Raw genomic sequence first — 19,344 nt, forward strand, 5'->3', positions numbered from 1 at the left:
CTCCCACGTGTACCAAGAAGCTTCACTGCAGCATGGCCTCAGTCAAGGTCATTTCACTCTTCCTTGTAATGACAAGGATACAAAGCAGCAACTTTAGCACCTCAACCTGGTCCTTTATGTAAGTATACCTGAAACGATTAGTTGATTAAGTGATTTATTCAACCACAGAAAATTGTTTGCTATTTTGATCGTGACTTCATTTTTGGGAATTTTTCACTTCCTTTGACATTTTATGAACAAACCCTAACCCATCTAAATCATATTTCTCTCATCTTGTCTATAAAACAAAGATATAGAAACAGTGAGCGAGTAAGGGCACCACAAACACTGTGAACCTGCTGCCCATAAATCAGAGACCTGACAGCTCTATAACAATGGACTCCACCTGACCTTGCGTTGTTACTGCTCTCAGCACCAGGGCTGCTGCTGCTCCACAGCAGAGCTGCAAGAGAGAGCGCCGCTGTTTCAACAACATACAGGAATCAAATCTAACTACATGCCGGAGTATGATTTATCACGTGGCTGTTTAAATTGTCGTTATTGTAGAGAGGATGCAGGGAAGCACTCCCCCAAGACATAAGACAGCAAAACAAACACAAACAAGGCGTTAGACGAAGAGGAGGAGGCTTTGGTGTTGATTTTGTGCGGTTACTGATCCGTGTTTCTTTTAAAGAGTCGCCCAGACGCCATGTGACAGACAGATGGAGCATTAAGTCTCACTCAGACACTTGGTTTAGCATCTAAGTGTTGGGCATGATGAAAGTTTAAAGAAGAGAGAACAGAGACCCAACAGAGACACTTCATAATTTTTATAATATCTCGATAAAAGGACTGTTTTTCTCCTCTCCCGCAGCTTTTCCTCACTCCTCTCTTTGTGAGGCCTCCACAAAAAGATGTGGGACTTTTTCCACCCTCATCTCTTTAATAATCCTCCAAGTTTTTTCACTCTGTCCTCTTTCTTCTTCTTTGGCTGTAACACAGGGAAACTCCAAAACATTTCCAACAATGTCTTTCTAAGTCAAGCAGGGTAGAAAGTTAACATTCAGCGCCGTCTCTCCGGACCTGAGTGGCTCCCAGATCTCCTTCATCTGATACTCTCTCATTGAGTTGCAGGCGGTGTCGGATTCAAACGGGTCAAGGCGTGGAAACACCGAAAAGCTGCAACTGTGCACAGAGAGTCTGAATATGAGATTCCTGACAATGTGCGTGTGAACATGTATAAATCAACATCCAAACACAGGTTTCTTTACAGGTTTATTTAAGTATCTAAGGATGTAAAGTTTGCTGCTGCAGTCTCAGCATGTGCAACATATTTTCTGCGCCCCACATGGTAAACGGCGCGTGGGAGCGAGGCCAGGTATCTTAATCCCCATCACCCTTGGGATTCCCCACCAAGAGATCCCATTAGTGAGGATAAAAGCTGTAATGTAGTCCGGAGAGGCTCGGTGGACTTGCGGTGCGATGCAACCCCCACAGGCCAGCGGTGACCTCCATCTGATCCCTCACTAACTGGAATTACAGCTCCGGCTCCAGCAGGCAGTGTAGAAGAGCAATGAACTGTAAAGCATTTTGATGTCTTAATGAACAACATACACACAGCAACAAGTCCAATAAAGGGCACCTATAAATCTGGAAAGAGCAGCAGCATTTACAGATGCTGTAAAAACCGCTTCAGAAACTGGCAGTGTGTGGGGGAAGAGGACTAACACTCAGAAAGAGTTTTAATAATAATGTCAGTTTTTTGGAACAAAGCCACGTGACACCAGTGTTATAAAATGTCATATATAGAAGCTCTGTTTTCCTAAATGTGTTTTAAAGAGAGGAAAACTTTGTCTCGCAAGTTGAAACCGAGGAATTTAATGGGAGAAAATGTGTCTTCATTCCTCTCAGACATAAAGTGCTGCACATAGCACTGGGTCAGCATCTGGTGTCACTGAGCAATAATCACACACAACATGAACACGTGAAATAATTCCACAACTGGATCCGGAGATCAGGAAATTGATTCACTTTAATGATGTCTGGGAGAGCGATCAGAGCGGGTGTCGGAGCGTGAAAGCGGAGAAATCAGAGACACCTGAACATAAATCGGAAACAAGGATGAAAAGAAACAGACTGATCACGTGACGGAGTCAGCTAATGATCCCTTTTCAGGTTGGTGTAATATAAAATAATAGCCTGAGATCTTCAGTAGAAAAACATTGATTACATTAAATATAATGATCGCTGCAATAAGGTCCAAGTTGTTACATCATCGCAGGTAAACAAACTAAACAGGTCTGTAATCAGTTGGAGTTTCTCTGTAATGACTCAATTTCTCTGGACTGCACTCACCACGCTTTGGCCTCCATTTTTTTGAGTAATTACTTTAGTATGTTTTCCTTCATAGTTTATTGTCTGCTTTTCCTTTTAAAGTTAAACTGGAGGACAAAAGCTCTTCAAGAGGCCACTCGTCCTAACTAAACACTGAAGAAACAGCCAGTATATTACAGAATAATGTGACTGTAAAAGAAAAGACATGTGAATGTTCAACATAAGTGAGCTTTGTGTCCAATCAGAAGTTACTTACAATCATTAAAGATTTACTGTTGTATTTATAATGATGTGTGTATTGTCAACTCAATATTTCAGTGCTGCTCTTGTTTAACCCTTTGGGCTCATGTTAGGCTTTCACTTGGATCATTATTTTTGTAAAATTTAAGATTTCAAAAGACACTAATTATTTAGTACATTCAGTACTAAAAATAAAGTACTTCAACTGTGACAAATACAGTATGAATCAGTGGAAGACAGTGGGGGGTTAGGGAATAAAGAGAGAATAAAAACATTGTAATTAAGATGACTTAAATAACACTCTTTAATTAGTCTGCATCTATCTAATTATAAAGAAGTACAGTAGTATTATTACTGGAAACAGGACAATGGGGGAAATGATATGGAACTATAATGAAGTAATTGATATGTGTGATTTATATTATAATTAAAAAGAAAGCATTAGCTTTAAGTGGTTAAGCTATTGCTAAAGGGTACTTCTGAGAACTGTAATGATTTATTAAGTTCTGGTTTATAAAGTTATGTGTAATAACAAAGTATTTACAATACAGTTTATCTCCAGCCAAACACCCTCCTCCCCTCTAAATGCAAAGTAATTATCCTCTTATTCCCTGTATTCTAGCCTCTGATATATGCTTAGTATCTAGTTTTGCGGTGAGATTAGGGCAGGCTCAACTTGGAAGTTGGAAGCTGAAAGTGGGGAGGGAAGGCTCAATTTGGAAGTTAGGGTTAGGGTTAGGGTTAACCCCAATCTTGGATCCCATCGGCTTCTGGGGACACCGGTGAACATGCCGGGCCGTAAGCCATAAACGACTTCCCGTCAAGACTTTCATCCGCGTGCTGCACTGTTACAGAAAGAGAACCCGTTTTCTTGTGATTTACTTGTTATTAACAGGTCTTACTTTTGCCGAAATTTCAACATCTTGATGCAGATTTGTAAGAAGTACAAATTCAATCTTTGTCAGGCCTGTCCTCAAGAGGAGAAGAAAACTTTTAAAATGCTCGTTTGTTGAACGGAGGTCCGATAGATATGATGCATTCGAGGAAGTCGGGAAATCTGAAAGCTCAATGGCTTTGGTGACACAGCGTCAAGGGAATTCACCTCAAGTAAAATCTTAGATCTAGCACAGATTGTTAGCTGAACTTACATGCAGATGTCTGTTTATAGAGATTAATAAGAAGCTAAATCGTCGTCAGATCACGCTGATGGGAGTCGGGATGTCATGACAGATACGTTCCGCCTGCTTTTGCTCTCCTCACGGACTGTTTTTCCTGCATACGCTGCAGCCTGCTGATACGTGATTGGTCAATATTACTCGGACTACAAGCGTAGTTCAAACACTTGCCGTCCCGGAAATTCAAAAATCTCATCCTCCATCCTTCGAACCGTCAAACACATCACTTACTGAGAATCTTTTATGTGGAAAATGTAAACAAAGGCATTTCTGGTTTGCACACTGTTAATTACTTTGTCTGAAATTGACCTGGTAGCAGAAGTGACAGGCATTAAAAATCACTACATAGAAATAATCTGTCTTATTCCTGATGGTCTCGTTTGCTCTTGTAGGTCATAAAGAGGCATCGGTATTAATTTCAGTATGTTTAATAACCAGGTGGAAACTCTCCAATATGTTTAACTGCTCCAAAGTATATACATTTTTCTTCATTTAGATATTAGATTTAGTGGCGATTAGGTAAATAAAGTATTGATCTTTCATGTCTACAATGTAAAAATACAGACACAAACAGAAATGCTGCAAAATATGTGTGTCTTCATCTTGTAAATGATTTCTGGACGTTTCTACATGTCTTTTGTGCCCAAATCTGATATTGTGGTCAAAGCTACACAAGCGGCAAATTACAAGGAACTGGGGACCATCAAATAAAGTGTCAAATAAAAATAGATGAATTGATCCTGCCTTCAGGCCTCTGTTACAACTTGGTTGTGGAAACACTTGTTCCTCCTGTACAAACAAACACACCTGGTCAAAAGTCCACGTCCTCTGCGTTCCCGGTTATGATCCCTTCATCCGGAAAGAAAGAGTGGCAGAAACCGGTGTCGTTTTTCCAATTAGGAGAAGAAAGGAGGTCTGGGGATGAAGAGAGACAGCAGCAGCTTCTGGAGTCAGCATGAAAGCTGCTCATTTGTGAAACGCCCTGCTGGGTTAATTCAACCCCTGCATGAGTGTGTATGTTTTCACACTGGCCTACTGAACTCTTTCATTTCAGGCCATTGCCGGACCTCTGGTGTGGACAAATAGACTCAAAGGGATGCACACATGATAACACATCACGACCACACATTCACACTCGACATGAACTCTGAGTGAAGACGCTCCTTTATAGCAACTTTCTGTTTTAGTTCAAATGTCCTGTAATGTCAAATGACAAGAGTCAGTGGTATTTGTAGCCTCCTTTCACTGCATGTGTGTGCTTTGTGTGTGTGTTCACAGCTGGTTTTAATAAAGGAGGAGCTGGCAGATAAGAATAAGGCCAGGAGCAGTGGAGGGAAAAGAGGATTTAGAGGCCATAAAAGAAAATAACACATATACCACCAACCCCCTGTTGACTCAAACATTCAAGTACTTTGCTATAATCAGTCTGACACATGAACCTGGTAAAGCAGAGAGAAGAGCAGCTGTGAAGCAGAAGAACATTTTAAAAGGCAACACTGAGGTTTAGTACACCCATCAGCTGGTTTCCATTCATCTCTGTACAGTAACAAAATCAATCAGGAGCTTTACTTTTGAAACCTGCTCCCTGAGTCATGAACAAACCACAATAAACATCAAATCTAGATTAATTTAGAGGTTTTGGGAAACACGTTTAAATGCTTTCTTGCAGAGTTACAAACAAATGGAAGAAAGTAATTGGTATATTTTCACGTGGAAAATGTCTCAATGTACAGTATGTTGAAATTTCAAGTTGGGAAATGATGCAATTTGATTTCTAACATTTAACAAAATGGTCTGCTCTGATGGAGACTTTTTCTGATTTACATTAAATGATTTAATAAATACAAATATACAAATGTACTTGATTAAAGATTTTAGTTTCTTGTACCTCAGTTGTCAGATCTCTACTGTATTAATTTGGGAGCTATTATAACTTACACAACACTTACAGATGCCAGGTTCGGATACAGGCTGAGCAGATGTTAAATTTAGATGATGTGATGTGTGGCTTAATATTTCAATAACAATGTACCATATAACTTAGCAGTAAAAGACCAGCTTTTATAACGCTCTTAAAGGGGATGTTCTAAATAATACATTAATAAAATCATTTTACACGAGTTATTTTAACAACATGAATACTTACTTTTACATTCTCACATCTTAGAAATCCGTGACCCAAACTCAGACCCCATAAGAGCTTTGGTTCTTGAGTAGGATTCTTTCTCTAAACGGTGGGACGTCCTGCTCCCGCATGCAGTGGGAGTTCATCTCTGTATCTGCATTACATGGTGGCTCGTCTGAGAGTGAAGACGTCTCTCCAGGGATGCTAGTTGGACCGCAGCACATTCAACAAACTGGCTACACGCGTGCTTTGAATCATGTCGACCGCAGAAAAGTAATCCATCCTGCGGCAGCTCTGACAGAGGTGGACTTAAGTAGCAAAGATTTCAACAGACGGCCTCCCCGGACACTCATGCAAACTGCTGATCACCTCTGTAGTCAGCTGCTGTTTAGACGTGACTTTCCAGTAAATTGTGGAAAATGAAGGGAGATATTGCATGACAAGTGGTTTCAACACAAACGCAGGTTTGTGTGAAGAGTATGTTGAGAATGATGTGGGTTGACTGCTCTTTTCCTAACGTACTCTGCCAGTGTAAACTGGAAACCTGGACTTCTTGCAGCTACACGTCAGGAGCAGATTCCTGAGGAGACGGGAGGAAAGCTGCTGAGAATCAACTCAACACAGAAATTATGACCCAATTAGAGCAACAGAAACACTCTTTCAGGTTCATTCACGTTGTCAGATGTCCAGACTGTTCTCATGTGTAGCTACTGTGTTTTTAATATGTCTCTGTCAGGTGCTTCAATCTGTGAATAACTGGAGGCTCATTTGAAAAAGTCGTTAACAAATTATTTACTTATTGTGCTACTGTCACATTGATCAATGCACAACAAGAATATTAATAAATGCCAACACATCCATCCACTCCATCAGCCTCACTCTTTAGGCCTCAGAGGAATGCCGCCACCCAGAGGTGAAGAGATAAAACTGCGTGCAGGGTGCAACCTGCTGTCATGTAACTAAAACTCAGTACTTCAGTCGTGTGGTAACAAATACATAATCTACATCACAACTGAGCAACTTCCAACCTGTGATAAAAGGACACGGGGCGTGGCTGAAAGCTCTTAAATATTAACATAAGAATGTTTTTAGTTTGTCTGCTGTGTCACAGTTAGAAGTGTGTTTACACTGGGACAAGTGTCAAAAGTTCCCCTTCAATACAGTCTAATAGGAACACTGTTGGCCGGCCACAGTTCACACAGTATAAGACAAAACAAAACGACAACACGGTGGAGGACACCCTGGTTGAAGCTGTGTGTTTGTTGTGTGTCGAGGATTTCATGATAATAACAGAGTGGGAAAGGAGATGTTCAAATTTAGACTTCACTGTCAGACTTTTTAAGCTGTCACAAGTTTTTAATCAGTAACTGAAGCTGCATTGGCTCATGTGTACAAAAACTTTCTGATGAATCAACGTACATTATAACCTCCAAGGTTCCCCTTCGGCTGGGAGGGTAGCTACATTATAATAGGAGCTAAAAAAGCTTCTGAAGGATGGTCTAACACTGCATTCATTATGCTTCAGAATTAGTTACGACAGGGAATGTTTTTGTGAAGGCTTCATCAAGTCGGAACAACCAAATCTGAGAAAATATGGGAACATGACTTAATGAGTCGACAGACTTGACATCATATTAGGCAGAAGCTTGACAGGCAGAAGCTAATGTTGGTTTGATGGGCAAAGCTTTTGTTTAATTCATGTATTGCATATCGATTTTTAGTTAGTACATAATTTGTAACATGGTTTAATGTGAATTTTAAGGCAACGTAAAGCTCATGAACACACCAAAGTCAGAAGAACGACTCTACAACTTGGGGAACAGGACCAATGGAGGAGCGTGTGAATGCAGAGTAAGAACTACAATCGTTTCAAGTAGTAGCAGAGCAAACAGGAGAGACGAGGCAGGATCCACCAGCTGTTCTGACAAGCGTGAAAACGTCTCTTCTTACTTCATATAAAAGTTTGATCCTCAGTGCAAAGTCCGCCACTCGAGTCTCTCTGTGTTTACCTTCAGAATTATGTTAAGACATGTAGGAGAGGATTTGTGACAACAAAGCTACCACAGTTCATTTACAGCAGGGCTCCAGAGCACGTGCTCAGAGAGGAGGAACCTGTAGTCCACAAATGTTCTGAAAATGTTCAGATTCTGTTTTGTTCAATAAAGGGGCAGTAGGTTAGATCCAATTTTATGACATTTGAGTGGGATAATTGTAACTTTATTGTGTCAAACGTTACCGTAATTATCACTCAAAATTGATTGTTTCATATGTCTGGAAGATTTAATCCACCGACAAAACGAGTAAAATAAAGAGTAAATAAAAGAAAACAAAACTAAGTATATTTTTGCTAAAACATATTGTTTCCCTTCGTGAAGTTTATCTCACATTGTTACTTAAGTATCACCGGTTATGGTTTTTGATTTAGGCTATATTAACTACAAAAAGGGTCAACTGTGGAATCTATTGTACTCTGTGAATATACACGACAGTTGGATATATTCGTTAATCAATTAGTTAGTTGACAAAAAATCAGTAACTATTTTGATTACATACTGATTATTAAAAGTAAAAAGACCTGGGGCGCTGGTTTAGCTCAGGAGTTAAATCACACGTCCCAAATACAGGGGCCCCGGGTCTAACTCCCCCCTCTGCCCTCTGCCGCCTGTCATCCCCTCTCTCTCCTCCCCTGCTTCCGACACGATCCACTGTCCCCTCTCTCTGAATAAAGGCTTTGTATTGAGTTCTTAATGACGGCGAATTAAATCTATTTGTGTTTTGGACTGCATGTCCTTGACCTCTGGGAGACTTTTTATATTCTGACAATTTTAGGACTAAAATTCGGTCAATCCTTAGTTGTAAATCTATCCATATCCTCCATCTTTTGCTGCCATGTGAGAAACATTGAAATGAATCAGAAGAAGTTGCCTTATTAAAGATTTATTAATTTATAATACAAGCTTTTATGTAGACCACATTGTATTTTAGTTTTTTACATTTATTCATACTGAGCTAAACTTCATAGCAGTGACATTGATTGACATAAACACAAAGGACACTCAATGGAAGGAATCAAAAGGTTTCCGACTGTTTCTGGAGAAACCGCAGCCCGTCAACACTCCCAGTGCACCAACTCTGTTTAAGACCACATGCCCTCACTAGTCCTCATTCAGTATGCCACGTGCATCACACACCCTCAGACACACTCATACACAAACTCACCCACACTAAAATTCAACAAATACCTATACACAAGATACAAATCGATATATTTATATTTCAATATTAATGATATTACTGAATTCCACAATAAAAGGCAAACAAGAAGTAAAGACAGCATCCAAATGAAAAAGGAGGTGAAACACCGCCCAAATTTTTCCTTTTCACTTCTCCATCCGAGCGGGAGAGACTCTCCCGCTGCCTCCTCCTCAGTGTCCAGTAGGGGGGTCTCACAGCGACAACGCTCCTCCCTCTCATCTTCAGCCGCTCCTCCTGTCTGCGTTTAACTGGCCTGCCGTGTTTCCTCCCTTTGTGAGGGAACATCCGACAGTCTAGTCCTTTAAAGTCAAAGCCGGAGACGCATGATTAATCCGCCGAATCCTCTGACTCCATCTTTACACACCTCGCTGGGAGTCTGTTCCTGTTTCTCGTGAACTCTGCACGTCCCCTCAGGTGTTTATGCAGCTCCTCCAAAATAAAAGTCCTTTCTCTATTGGTCCAGTTTCCAGGAACAAACAGCCTTTAAGGTCATGGCACAAACGCCACCGGTGATACAGACCGAACAGTTCAGTCAGTGAGAGGCAGATTCCGTCTCATGAGGACGATGGCACGTTTTCTACCACGTAAGAGAATTAAGGTCAGTTCCTCCGACCAAAAACAACAAAACAAAAGCCTTAGGGGAAAGGAAGATGAGGATGAAACACAGTAAACACTTCTGAATTAACAAACTGGTTAAGTGCAGAGAGGGTTAACACCATTCAGTAAGACCTGGGGAAACATCCATGTGACTTAGTAGGGAAGGGTAATAGCCCACATATCCTTTTTAACAATTCTGTGTCCATGAAGAGCGACGAGTTCCTGACAGCACGTAAAACGTGTCCAGGAGCAAACATGTCCGTGAGGGAGCGCAGGTTCTGCTTAACGTCATGATCTTCAAATAAAAAAAGGAATAACTGCAAATTCTGCCGAGACACTCAAAAGTTTTGGGGCAAGAAGTCAAAACATTGGCACAAAAAAAGCCTCAGTTAGGTGTTCAACCAAAGCGGGCGACACCCAAACCGGATTTCCTGTGATTTAATCCAAATCCAGAGCTGACAGGATGACAGGCAGGAGAGAACGGGTTGTATGTTACACGTGTATTATATGTGTCTGTGTGTTCTGAGTGTGTATATGTGTGCGTGTGTGTGTGTTTGTGTAAGGGGGAACTTGTGTTGCTTTACAAGAGGAGACAGCAGTTGCTCTCTGTGGTTTTTTCTCTGTTCCTTTGACCTGCAAACACAGAACCGCAGAGACGCAGAGGTGAGATAAACTCGAGCAGCTGCAACATGAAGAAAGCACAAATCGCTCTACTGAGTTTCTAATGTTCAGAAGTGAAAGTGAAGGTAATAAAAATAGCAGAGCATGAGAATGATCTATAAAATAACTTAATTTTGACCCACTACATAAGTTTGATGTTATTCTAACAGTAATTGTAGTGATAAAAAGAAAGATGCTCACCATGGGAGTTGGGCTCTGGAAGAGTCTCTCTGGCAACCAGGTGCATGACGGTGGTTCGGCCGGGAGGCAGCTTTAGAGCTTCAAACAAAGAAATCATTCATTGGTTTTTAGCTATGATATTATATTCACGGTATGATCCTTTATCGGCCAATCACATTTCACAGTTATAGTACAGCGACCCACAATATGAAGCCTGTTATGAAGGAGTCAGACTTTCCTGTTCAGATCTATGACACATTTGCTTCTGCTCACATTAAACCCTACCCAAACTACTTCCTGTCCCACCTTCATTTCACTAACAAATTTCCGTCTGAAAGCAGCTTCAGAAAAGACTGTTTGTTTGACAAAAAGTTGTTTGTTCACGAATCGCTGGCCCACTTTTGGGCCGATGATTCGATTTCCTCTTTTTTAAATGGGCCCTAATTGTACGTATTTTAGGATCCACATCACAAACAAGTACAAAAAGGTTTGTTTGTTTGCAGCAGCCGCACAAAAATAGAGCTGCAATGGGAGCAACCTAACCTTTGCAGTCAGATGTGCCTGATTATAATTTGTCCACTATCAGTGCCTGTTGTTGCCGCACACAGGCGCACATTATTCCAGATGAGCTACAACAAACTCCTCTTTCTAACTCTATCTTCTTCTTACTGCCGCATCTCAGAGGTTTGTAAAAAAAATAGATCCCAGGTTTAAAAATATTACATTTACCCTTTCATTTATTTTCTGCATACACTAGGCTGCTCATCTGTTAACTGTAAGAATAAGAAGACTGAGGTGAAAGGAAATAATTGACTCCACTTGCACCTGTCACCATGACAACAGATGTGTTCCTTTTGTCATGTCCTGAAAATGTGATGCTGATTAAGTCGTGATTTTGTGCCTGGAGTGAAGCTCTGTGAGTGCAGTCAGTGCTCCAGTGCAATTTAGACTTTCTCCATTCAGCATTTACTCTTCTATTTATTGATCACTTTATTTCCTCCAGTCCTGCAGCTGTACATGCAGCAGTGTTATAGCATTGTGGGCCGTTCGTCTGATGGCCGTGCGGGTATAAATGTACAAATGCAGATGTTATCTGTTTGTCTACTGAAGTGTTTTTATCAACATGTATACATGAAGTTGGCATAGACTGTGGTAAGACCATACACTTACCGGCCACTTCATTAGGTACACCTGTACAATCTAATGCAGTTCAATACAACAGCACTGCCATGGATTCTGCTTTTATCAAGTTTAGTTTTTGTTGACTTTTGTTTTGTTGAGAGTCAGAAGTGCGTAAATTTAATGATGTTTATTACTGAGGCCGTAGTTAAAGGTGATGTTGTACTGAAGTGGCTGGTGGGTGTATGTTGGTGTCTGTGTGCAGAGATGATCTTACCTCCCAGGGTAACGTTGCCATGAAGGAAGCGTCCCTGGAAGATGAGGCGCAGTATGCTGGGACTGCTCACTCTCTCCTCCTCCCATCCTGTCGCAGAGAAGACAAACAAGTGCATCACTTACTATGGTCCACCCAAACATGACTAATGATAGCTATATAGTGCTAAAACTTAATATCAGTGTATAATTACAGCTCATAGTGATCTTGAGTGCCTCCCACTGGCAATAATCAGTAATTGCGAGAGACGTCTACGTCTGGCTCTTTTTGTCATGGTTCTAACTCTTGATTTTCCTCGCTTTCGTTTGTTTCTTTTTCTTTGGATTGTGTTTTTGAAGTTGTATCTGTAGTTAACGATATTTTCTTCAGCCAGAGTAGATTACCGTTTCCTCGCAATGCTTACAAAAACTGGAAGTGCAGCCACTTAGCTCCACCTACCCTCTCTGACAGACCAACCACTGCTGGCTGATGGAAAACGCGTCACTAACTGGGCGCCACTTGTGATTTTTCTGTGAAAGTCGCCACAGACACCCAGTCCATAAAAATACGATATACTGCAAATGCAAAGGCTTTCATCAGTGGGCCATAGGCTCAATCACCATCATGTGAACTCATTTGGTGATAGATAGTGACTTAACACACATTTATTCAAATGAAAAAGTTCAAGATTGTTACTTTAACACAAAATAAATTAAAATCTTGACTCAAAATCACTTTGATTTGTTTGTTTTAAAAATTGATTTCAATCAAGATACAAAATGAGCAAATTTTTACAGTTAAAAAACAACTTTAAACTTTGAATGAGCTGTACCTCTGGCATAGTTTCCTATATGATTTCAAATATTGCAATTTTTTCTTACTTATGGACCAATACGGAGAGGCCAAGGTGTATGTAAGGTGCTCAGTGGAGGGAGAGAAAAACGTTTTTAATAATGCTTGAATTCTAAAAGAATTACGCATTTCTGCACATTTAATTTAAAACTAAATTGCAAGACAGAAAAATCACTCAGCCAAAAGCTACGAAAGTGAGGCGAATTAAACATCTTCCATTTACTGAACTGACTGACTCTCCTTTCACAGATAATACATGATAATACTTTTAGTACCCATCTGGTAGCTTAACACAAACTAGTTAATTATTGATATCAGATGAATATTACATTTAATGGTACCATTATTCATATGAACTAAATGCAGAAGCACCCAATAAAAACGTTGTGATAAAATAACATCTGTGAAATACAGAAACAAACCAAAAATAAACTGCTCAGTATTCAAACGTACCTGCGGGCCAGTTCTCAAACACGTGCTTTGCGATGTCTGTGGCCGAGTCATTCGGGGAGAAAGTGAAGTCTTGCGTTTTCCCACTGACCAGGATGAGGCGCAGGTGCACCTACAACGACAAACAAAAACAGATTATTGTCAGTCCGTAGAAACGTCGCCTCCGCCAACACAAACACCAAACCTCCATTAAAGTTGGTCTTAATTAGTTGTGGAGGAATCCCTCCACTTCCTCTAACCTCCTCAGACATGAGGTGACCTTCAGAGGGCTGTGAAGAGATGGGCATTCCAGTCTAATTAGATTTATCCACAGCAGATCTCCACCCTTTGACTGGGCGACTTCATTCACTGAGGGCTTACACTGAAGTGAGCCCCTGTTGCCAGAGACGACAACAGATAAGGGTGGGGCTGAGGGGGGAACACTGGCCCTTTAGTTTCAGGGCGCTGCGAGCGCCTCTCCGGGCTGTCGGCCTAATGCGATAACCCCAGGTGTCCCAGACAGCTCTGGGCCATGTTATTAAATTTACATGGCCAGTGCGTAGCCCCGAGGGGGACTGTGCATATGTGTGAGGGAGGGTCTTTCACAGCGGGGCTTCCTCCACATTTTATCCTCTAGGCAGCTACACAAACCAATCTGTTAAAAAAAACTGTTTCTTGTCCAAAATGCCTTAAAGGCCTAAAAATCACACTAACACCAGCAGCGGCACAACACCACGCTGTAGGAGCGCTGACACCAGTGAATGATTAAATGATTAACATAAAACTGGGACTATTCTGATAATTGTCATAAATTTTTCATGTAGAAATTTCCAAACAATACACCTGGTTCTAGCGTCTCAATTAGCATGATTTGCTGCTTTTCTTTGTCTAATGAGAAATATCTAATGTTGACTTTTGGAGAGAAAATTAAATACATTTTATACACCAAATAATTAGAGAAAATAATGTGCAGGATAATTAATACAGTCACAGTTTTTGGAAGCAAACAGTGGAAAGCTTCAGATCAAACAGCTGAAGATGGAGCAGCAGACTTCGCTGATGACAAGAATAGTGCCTGCTGCACATCGGCCTCATCCCAAGAATGTATTTAAACAGACAATACTACTGCCTGGACACGGGGATGGACATCCCACCCATCTAAAATACTGTACCAACAAGCTCATAGGCTCTATGATGGCGGGTATGGTTGACCATCCAACCTGCCCTATCATGATAAAGTCATTCACTGTTAGTGTATGGAAGAGACCAAATGAGATAAGATTTACTTTATTGATATCTAAAAGAATATTTGTTTGTTGCAGCAGCACAAGGGCAGAAATAAGTACAAATAAAAAGAGAAAGAATAAAAATATTCAGAGGTGATGAAAATATAAAAAAGATACAAAGGCAATTAAATAAATTACAGGGAAAGTGTGGGATGTAGTTAATAGCAGCAGCAGCAGCAGCAGCAGCAGCAGCAGCATACTTGTACATTTTATGAGTAAGTAATGATTATAATAAATAATGAGAAATACTTGACTGTGTGTATTAGTATGGAAATATAATATTCCTGGTAAACATTTTTTATTTCTTATCCTCATGTTCAGTTGTTTTATTTTTATTCTAATATAACAATTTCTGAAATCTGTGATGTACTTTTAATAAACGGGTTTAAGGCAGTGTGCATGCATAACTCTCAACACTGATGCTGATTTTCAGTTTAATTCAATTTAATTTAATTCATCAACTTGTCACACTGTATATCATCAGGTCGCAGTAAGGATTGAAATATCGCTCTGAACTGAATTATTGATCCATTTTGGACCTCAGTCATTTAATTTATGCTGCAGCAAGTACTGTTCCTTATTAATCCATTAATCCATCACCTCCAACCAATCACATAACTACTCCCAAAAATTACTTTGTGTGTAAATGAAACATCCCATCTAAATCTTTCTATCAGTTCATCTCTACTCTGGAGTCAGAATTGACAGATGGGATTAATTCCCAGCCCCCCCACATTTGCCCCTCTTAAAAAGGTGGCACATGAACTTTCTTTGGTTCACAAATCACAGAGGAGAGAACAAAGAGACTTAACCACGAGGTGTGACGTCAGGGAGGGACAGCCCCACTCTCTGATCTGTTTACAAATACAGTCCTCCCTTGGTGGTCCTCTGCCGTGCCCTCCCCCCCTTTGAACTGAATAACCTCAATGTGGGGTTACATACCCATGTCATCATTAACAGGCTTTGTCCCCATCCCCGTCCCCATCCCTTTCATCCCAACAATATAAAAACAAAGTCAAATCCGCTTGGTTTCACATCGCAGCATTCAGCGAGGAGCTCCTGTCCAAAGAAAGACATTAAATCCTTCAAAACTGTGAATCACCTGTTTTGAGGGTTAACTGAGCTACTGTAGGCTTATCCAGTCTTCATGTTGGTCAGGTATCCTAAAAACATTAAACCAACCACAAGCTTATGCTCTGGGGTAGCTGCCAAGAGAGATGATCCATTAAATCCCTCTCTACCTTGCTGAGGGCTTTCACCTGATGTTGGTGTTAAAGATAAAACCCTTGATTTTTATAATTAAATATTTATCTCTTTAATATTCTGACTCGAAGAATGTGTGCTACAAATACAAAGGTCCTTGTGTTTCATAGCATGCAACTAGTAATGCAACATTTCTGTCAATATGGAGAATACTCTGGTAATTGTTTTCTCAAATAGGGGAATGTTTGGTTTAAGAACTGTTTTTAAATATTTAAACATTTCCGAGAAGCAAAGGTGAGGTCTACAAAAAAGTTTGTCCAACCAACTGCTCAAAACCTGAAACAATTTGAACTACAATTATATAAAATAAAGCCAAGCTCCACATTGTGAGGTCATATCTAGCAAATATGAAATATCTGCATCAAGCAGCAACTTAACAAATAAAAGGTTTGCTAGCTTTTTTGTGAAATTTTACTACACAGTTATTTGCAAGTGAGTCAGCCAGGTATGACTTCTACTATCCTTTATGATCTGTTTCTAAATGAGTGTTGTCCATTCCTTTGGTGGGGGGAGGACTATGGCCAGGATTTATTAAGAGGGCACAATCAATTGGCGTCTAAACCTTGAAAGGAAAGTAGGGCAACGTTTTAACTGAGATTAGACAGATGGTGTTCACAGGAACAGCAGTCACTGTCCCAGCTAAGTGTTTGTGGACTGTGGCTAATCCATGACTCCCCCCTCCTACCCTCATCATCAAACCCTGAATTATTTTGACTTGGGTAAACATTAATGTAATGTTATCACCATGCTTATCAGAAATATAACTCATCTATCACCCAGCAGCAATAGTTGTAACAGACTACAATGCAGAGAACACCCATCAGCAAACAGGGATTAACACCTTATTAGCTTAGAGTTGCTGTTGGAAAATGACTTCAGAAAAGGTGGCAAACCGTCACTCACCATATCAAGATCCCTCTGGGTGGTCATGGCTCAGGAAGTGTGAAGGCCGTGGACGTGGATCAGAGAGGACAGGACTGGCGTGCTTCAGCTGCTGGAGACGGGGCCAGAGCCCTGACACAAACAACACAAACACTGTGAGGCTGCTTCCCACAGCCTGGCACCATAACTGCACTGCACATAATCCATTATCCTGCGAGCTAACATGTCGCTGAGGTTACAGCTAGCATCATAACATTGTCAATCAAACGTCAAACATGCACATGATTGATTATGTACCTTAAATGTTAGAAGTAGTGATCAAACAGGCTCACTTCACTACGACCAAGCTAATTAAAATAACAAACTTAGCTTGTCTGGCTACGGCAACGGCGAGCGAGCTTGATAGCGTAAGTCTCTCCAGGTTCTAACAGTTAACGATAAGTTAATAAGGCTAGCAGGCTAACGTCTGTTAAAATTGCTAGATTCAACCATTGTTCCTAATAAGCTGAATTCTAGTCATAAAACAGTAAATGTTGTGAAATAGCAGGAAGAAGTATCTAGCCCTTGCATCGAAACTAGCACCGATCTACATCCTGACAAATGTCGAAGCTGAGCCCTGCGAATAGATAAGGCTTTTGCTAACGTTAGCTCGAGCTGATGTGTTAGCCAATCCTGCTATCGCTGGTTAGCTGCGGGCTAGGTGGCCGTGCAACTGTTTGTCCTGTCGACCTTACCTGCATCTGATGAATATGATAAAATCTTGCATTCAGTTGAGTTGACGAATCAGCGGGGGGAGTTTTGATGAGGAAAATATCGAGTACAGATTGATATCGTTGCCTGTGGGTATCGGTGGCTAATGGACGGGAAGACGCCGGATGTCAGCTGGTTGTAAACACAGCGAACAACCGCAAGTTCCTCTGGGAGTTGTAGTACAAAGCTGGTAAGCGCAGCTCTGATACTTTATCAACAAAATAAACATGTTTAAAAAACGTCTGCTTAATGTACAGCATTCAGTTTCAAACGTGGTTACCAGTTTAATGTCTTTCTCATTTGTTAAGACTTAAAGCTAGTCTGTGAAAGGTTACATTTCAGAGTAATTGCCGAAATCATGTCATGCCTTGTCAAATAAATAAAAGCAGATAGATAACATTATTATTCTTTTTTTAAACTTTAGAATCACATCATCGTCATTATGTTAAACTATAGTAGTAACAATGAGTGTTCATTCCTTATATAATACTTAATAAAAACAATATATATATCAGCTCCATAGTTGAATGGTGATACAGGTATTCATCAGCTGATCAAGTTTGCAGTCTTGTCACAAAGATAATCACCATGACAACATGTCTTAAATCCTTGGATGTGGTAATACTTCCTGTTCAACTGGGTTATCAAATTCTAAGCTTTTGCAATACTGTCTGTGACAGTGGTTCATTGAATCAGAAGGATGAAATATTTCAGGATATTTAAGCAGGCAAACTTAAATAAAAAAATATAAAATGTAACATTCGTATAATTAATCATGAATCAAAACACAGGGGAGTGTTCGCCACTCCAACTTGAGCCTGTAGTTGATCACATTTTGACTTAAAACCTTTCATTTCATCCACGATTAAGATCCAAGGCCAAGCTCACCTATCATACACACTGACCAGCATTAAGACTAAAGGTGCAAAACCGAGGCTCATCAAAATATGAAAAAGTGTTGTACTGTGGTGGGTCTAGTCTTCACTCAGTACGGTTACCTGCAGACAGCACATGCTCTCTGGTTCCTGATGTTGATCCCACACCAGCGTGAGCCTTCAGGTGAGTCATGGACACCTGGAGACACAGCAGCGTTAGACAGGAAGCCAGTCTGTTCTCAGTCATGACTCAGCTAACAAGAAACAGTGCAGCATTTAATTACACAAACACACTGACTTAATTTATGTAAATCAAATATCTTAAGCACACTGTATATACTGTAAACTATCTATACGTGCATATACTGTACAGATCATGTTTATAGCGTAAGCTCTTAAAATCATTCTATATTTAGCAAACAGTCATTGCACTGCAGACACGGTCTGTCTGGTGTATGTTCATATGTGTTTATAGGCAATATGTGCTTCTCTCACATACTTGGATGTACATTATTATTATAGTTTTTTTTTTTTTTTTTTTACCTGTCTTTGTTCAACATCTATTTACTTGTTTGAGCTGTAACTATCTCTATAGTCATGAAAGTATTTTTTGGAACTGAGTGTAAGTGAGAAATAATAAAATGTAATTCCTTGTATACCTGCAAACTGTGATGTCACAGGCAGGTACATAATCTGTGCCACTGTGATTTAGCAGTGTGCTGTGGTGAAATACCTGTATTGTAGTGTGACTTTACAGTACAGTATTATTAGATCAATTGTGACAAAACAGAATGTTTTTCAAGTGTTACTGTTTTGAACAAAGATTTTAACAGTTAAAATATCCATTATTGTAGCATGTGGTGCAGAGTTTCTGTTCTGAACTGTGGTTTTACAGTAAAGATGACCATAGATTTTTTTGATTCAGCAGTATGTTGTCTGAGAGTAACTATGTTGAACTGTGAATTCAGGAAAAGAATGAACATTATATTTAGCACTATGATATACAGTTACTGTAGACCTCCTCTATTCACTATGCTTCATGTCACCTCAGAATAAGTCAATACCCTAGGCCAACCCAGTCAAGAGATTC

General features: G+C 40.2%; 1 protein-coding gene across 1 annotated transcript; it reads right to left on the reverse strand.

Annotated features, from left to right (window-relative positions):
* Positions 1-8,988: 8,988 nt before the first annotated feature.
* Positions 8,989-17,505, reverse strand: ubl3b (ubiquitin-like 3b). The gene is made up of 6 exons (XM_069669771.1): positions 17,364-17,505; positions 16,651-16,761; positions 13,223-13,331; positions 11,942-12,028; positions 10,567-10,644; positions 8,989-10,338 (listed from the first exon to the last, which is right to left on the reverse strand). Exons 2-6 carry the CDS (start codon positions 16,675-16,677, stop codon positions 10,286-10,288), a joined length of 354 nt encoding a protein of 117 aa, XP_069525872.1. The 5' UTR covers positions 16,678-16,761; positions 17,364-17,505; the 3' UTR covers positions 8,989-10,285.
* Positions 17,506-19,344: the final 1,839 nt, after the last annotated feature.

The sequence above is a fragment of the Semicossyphus pulcher genome, unplaced genomic scaffold, assembly GCF_022749685.1.
Source record: "Semicossyphus pulcher isolate SPU_LCO1_2020_fin unplaced genomic scaffold, fSemPul1.0.p SCAF_2, whole genome shotgun sequence".
Classification (NCBI taxonomy): domain Eukaryota; kingdom Metazoa; phylum Chordata; class Actinopteri; order Labriformes; family Labridae; genus Semicossyphus; species Semicossyphus pulcher.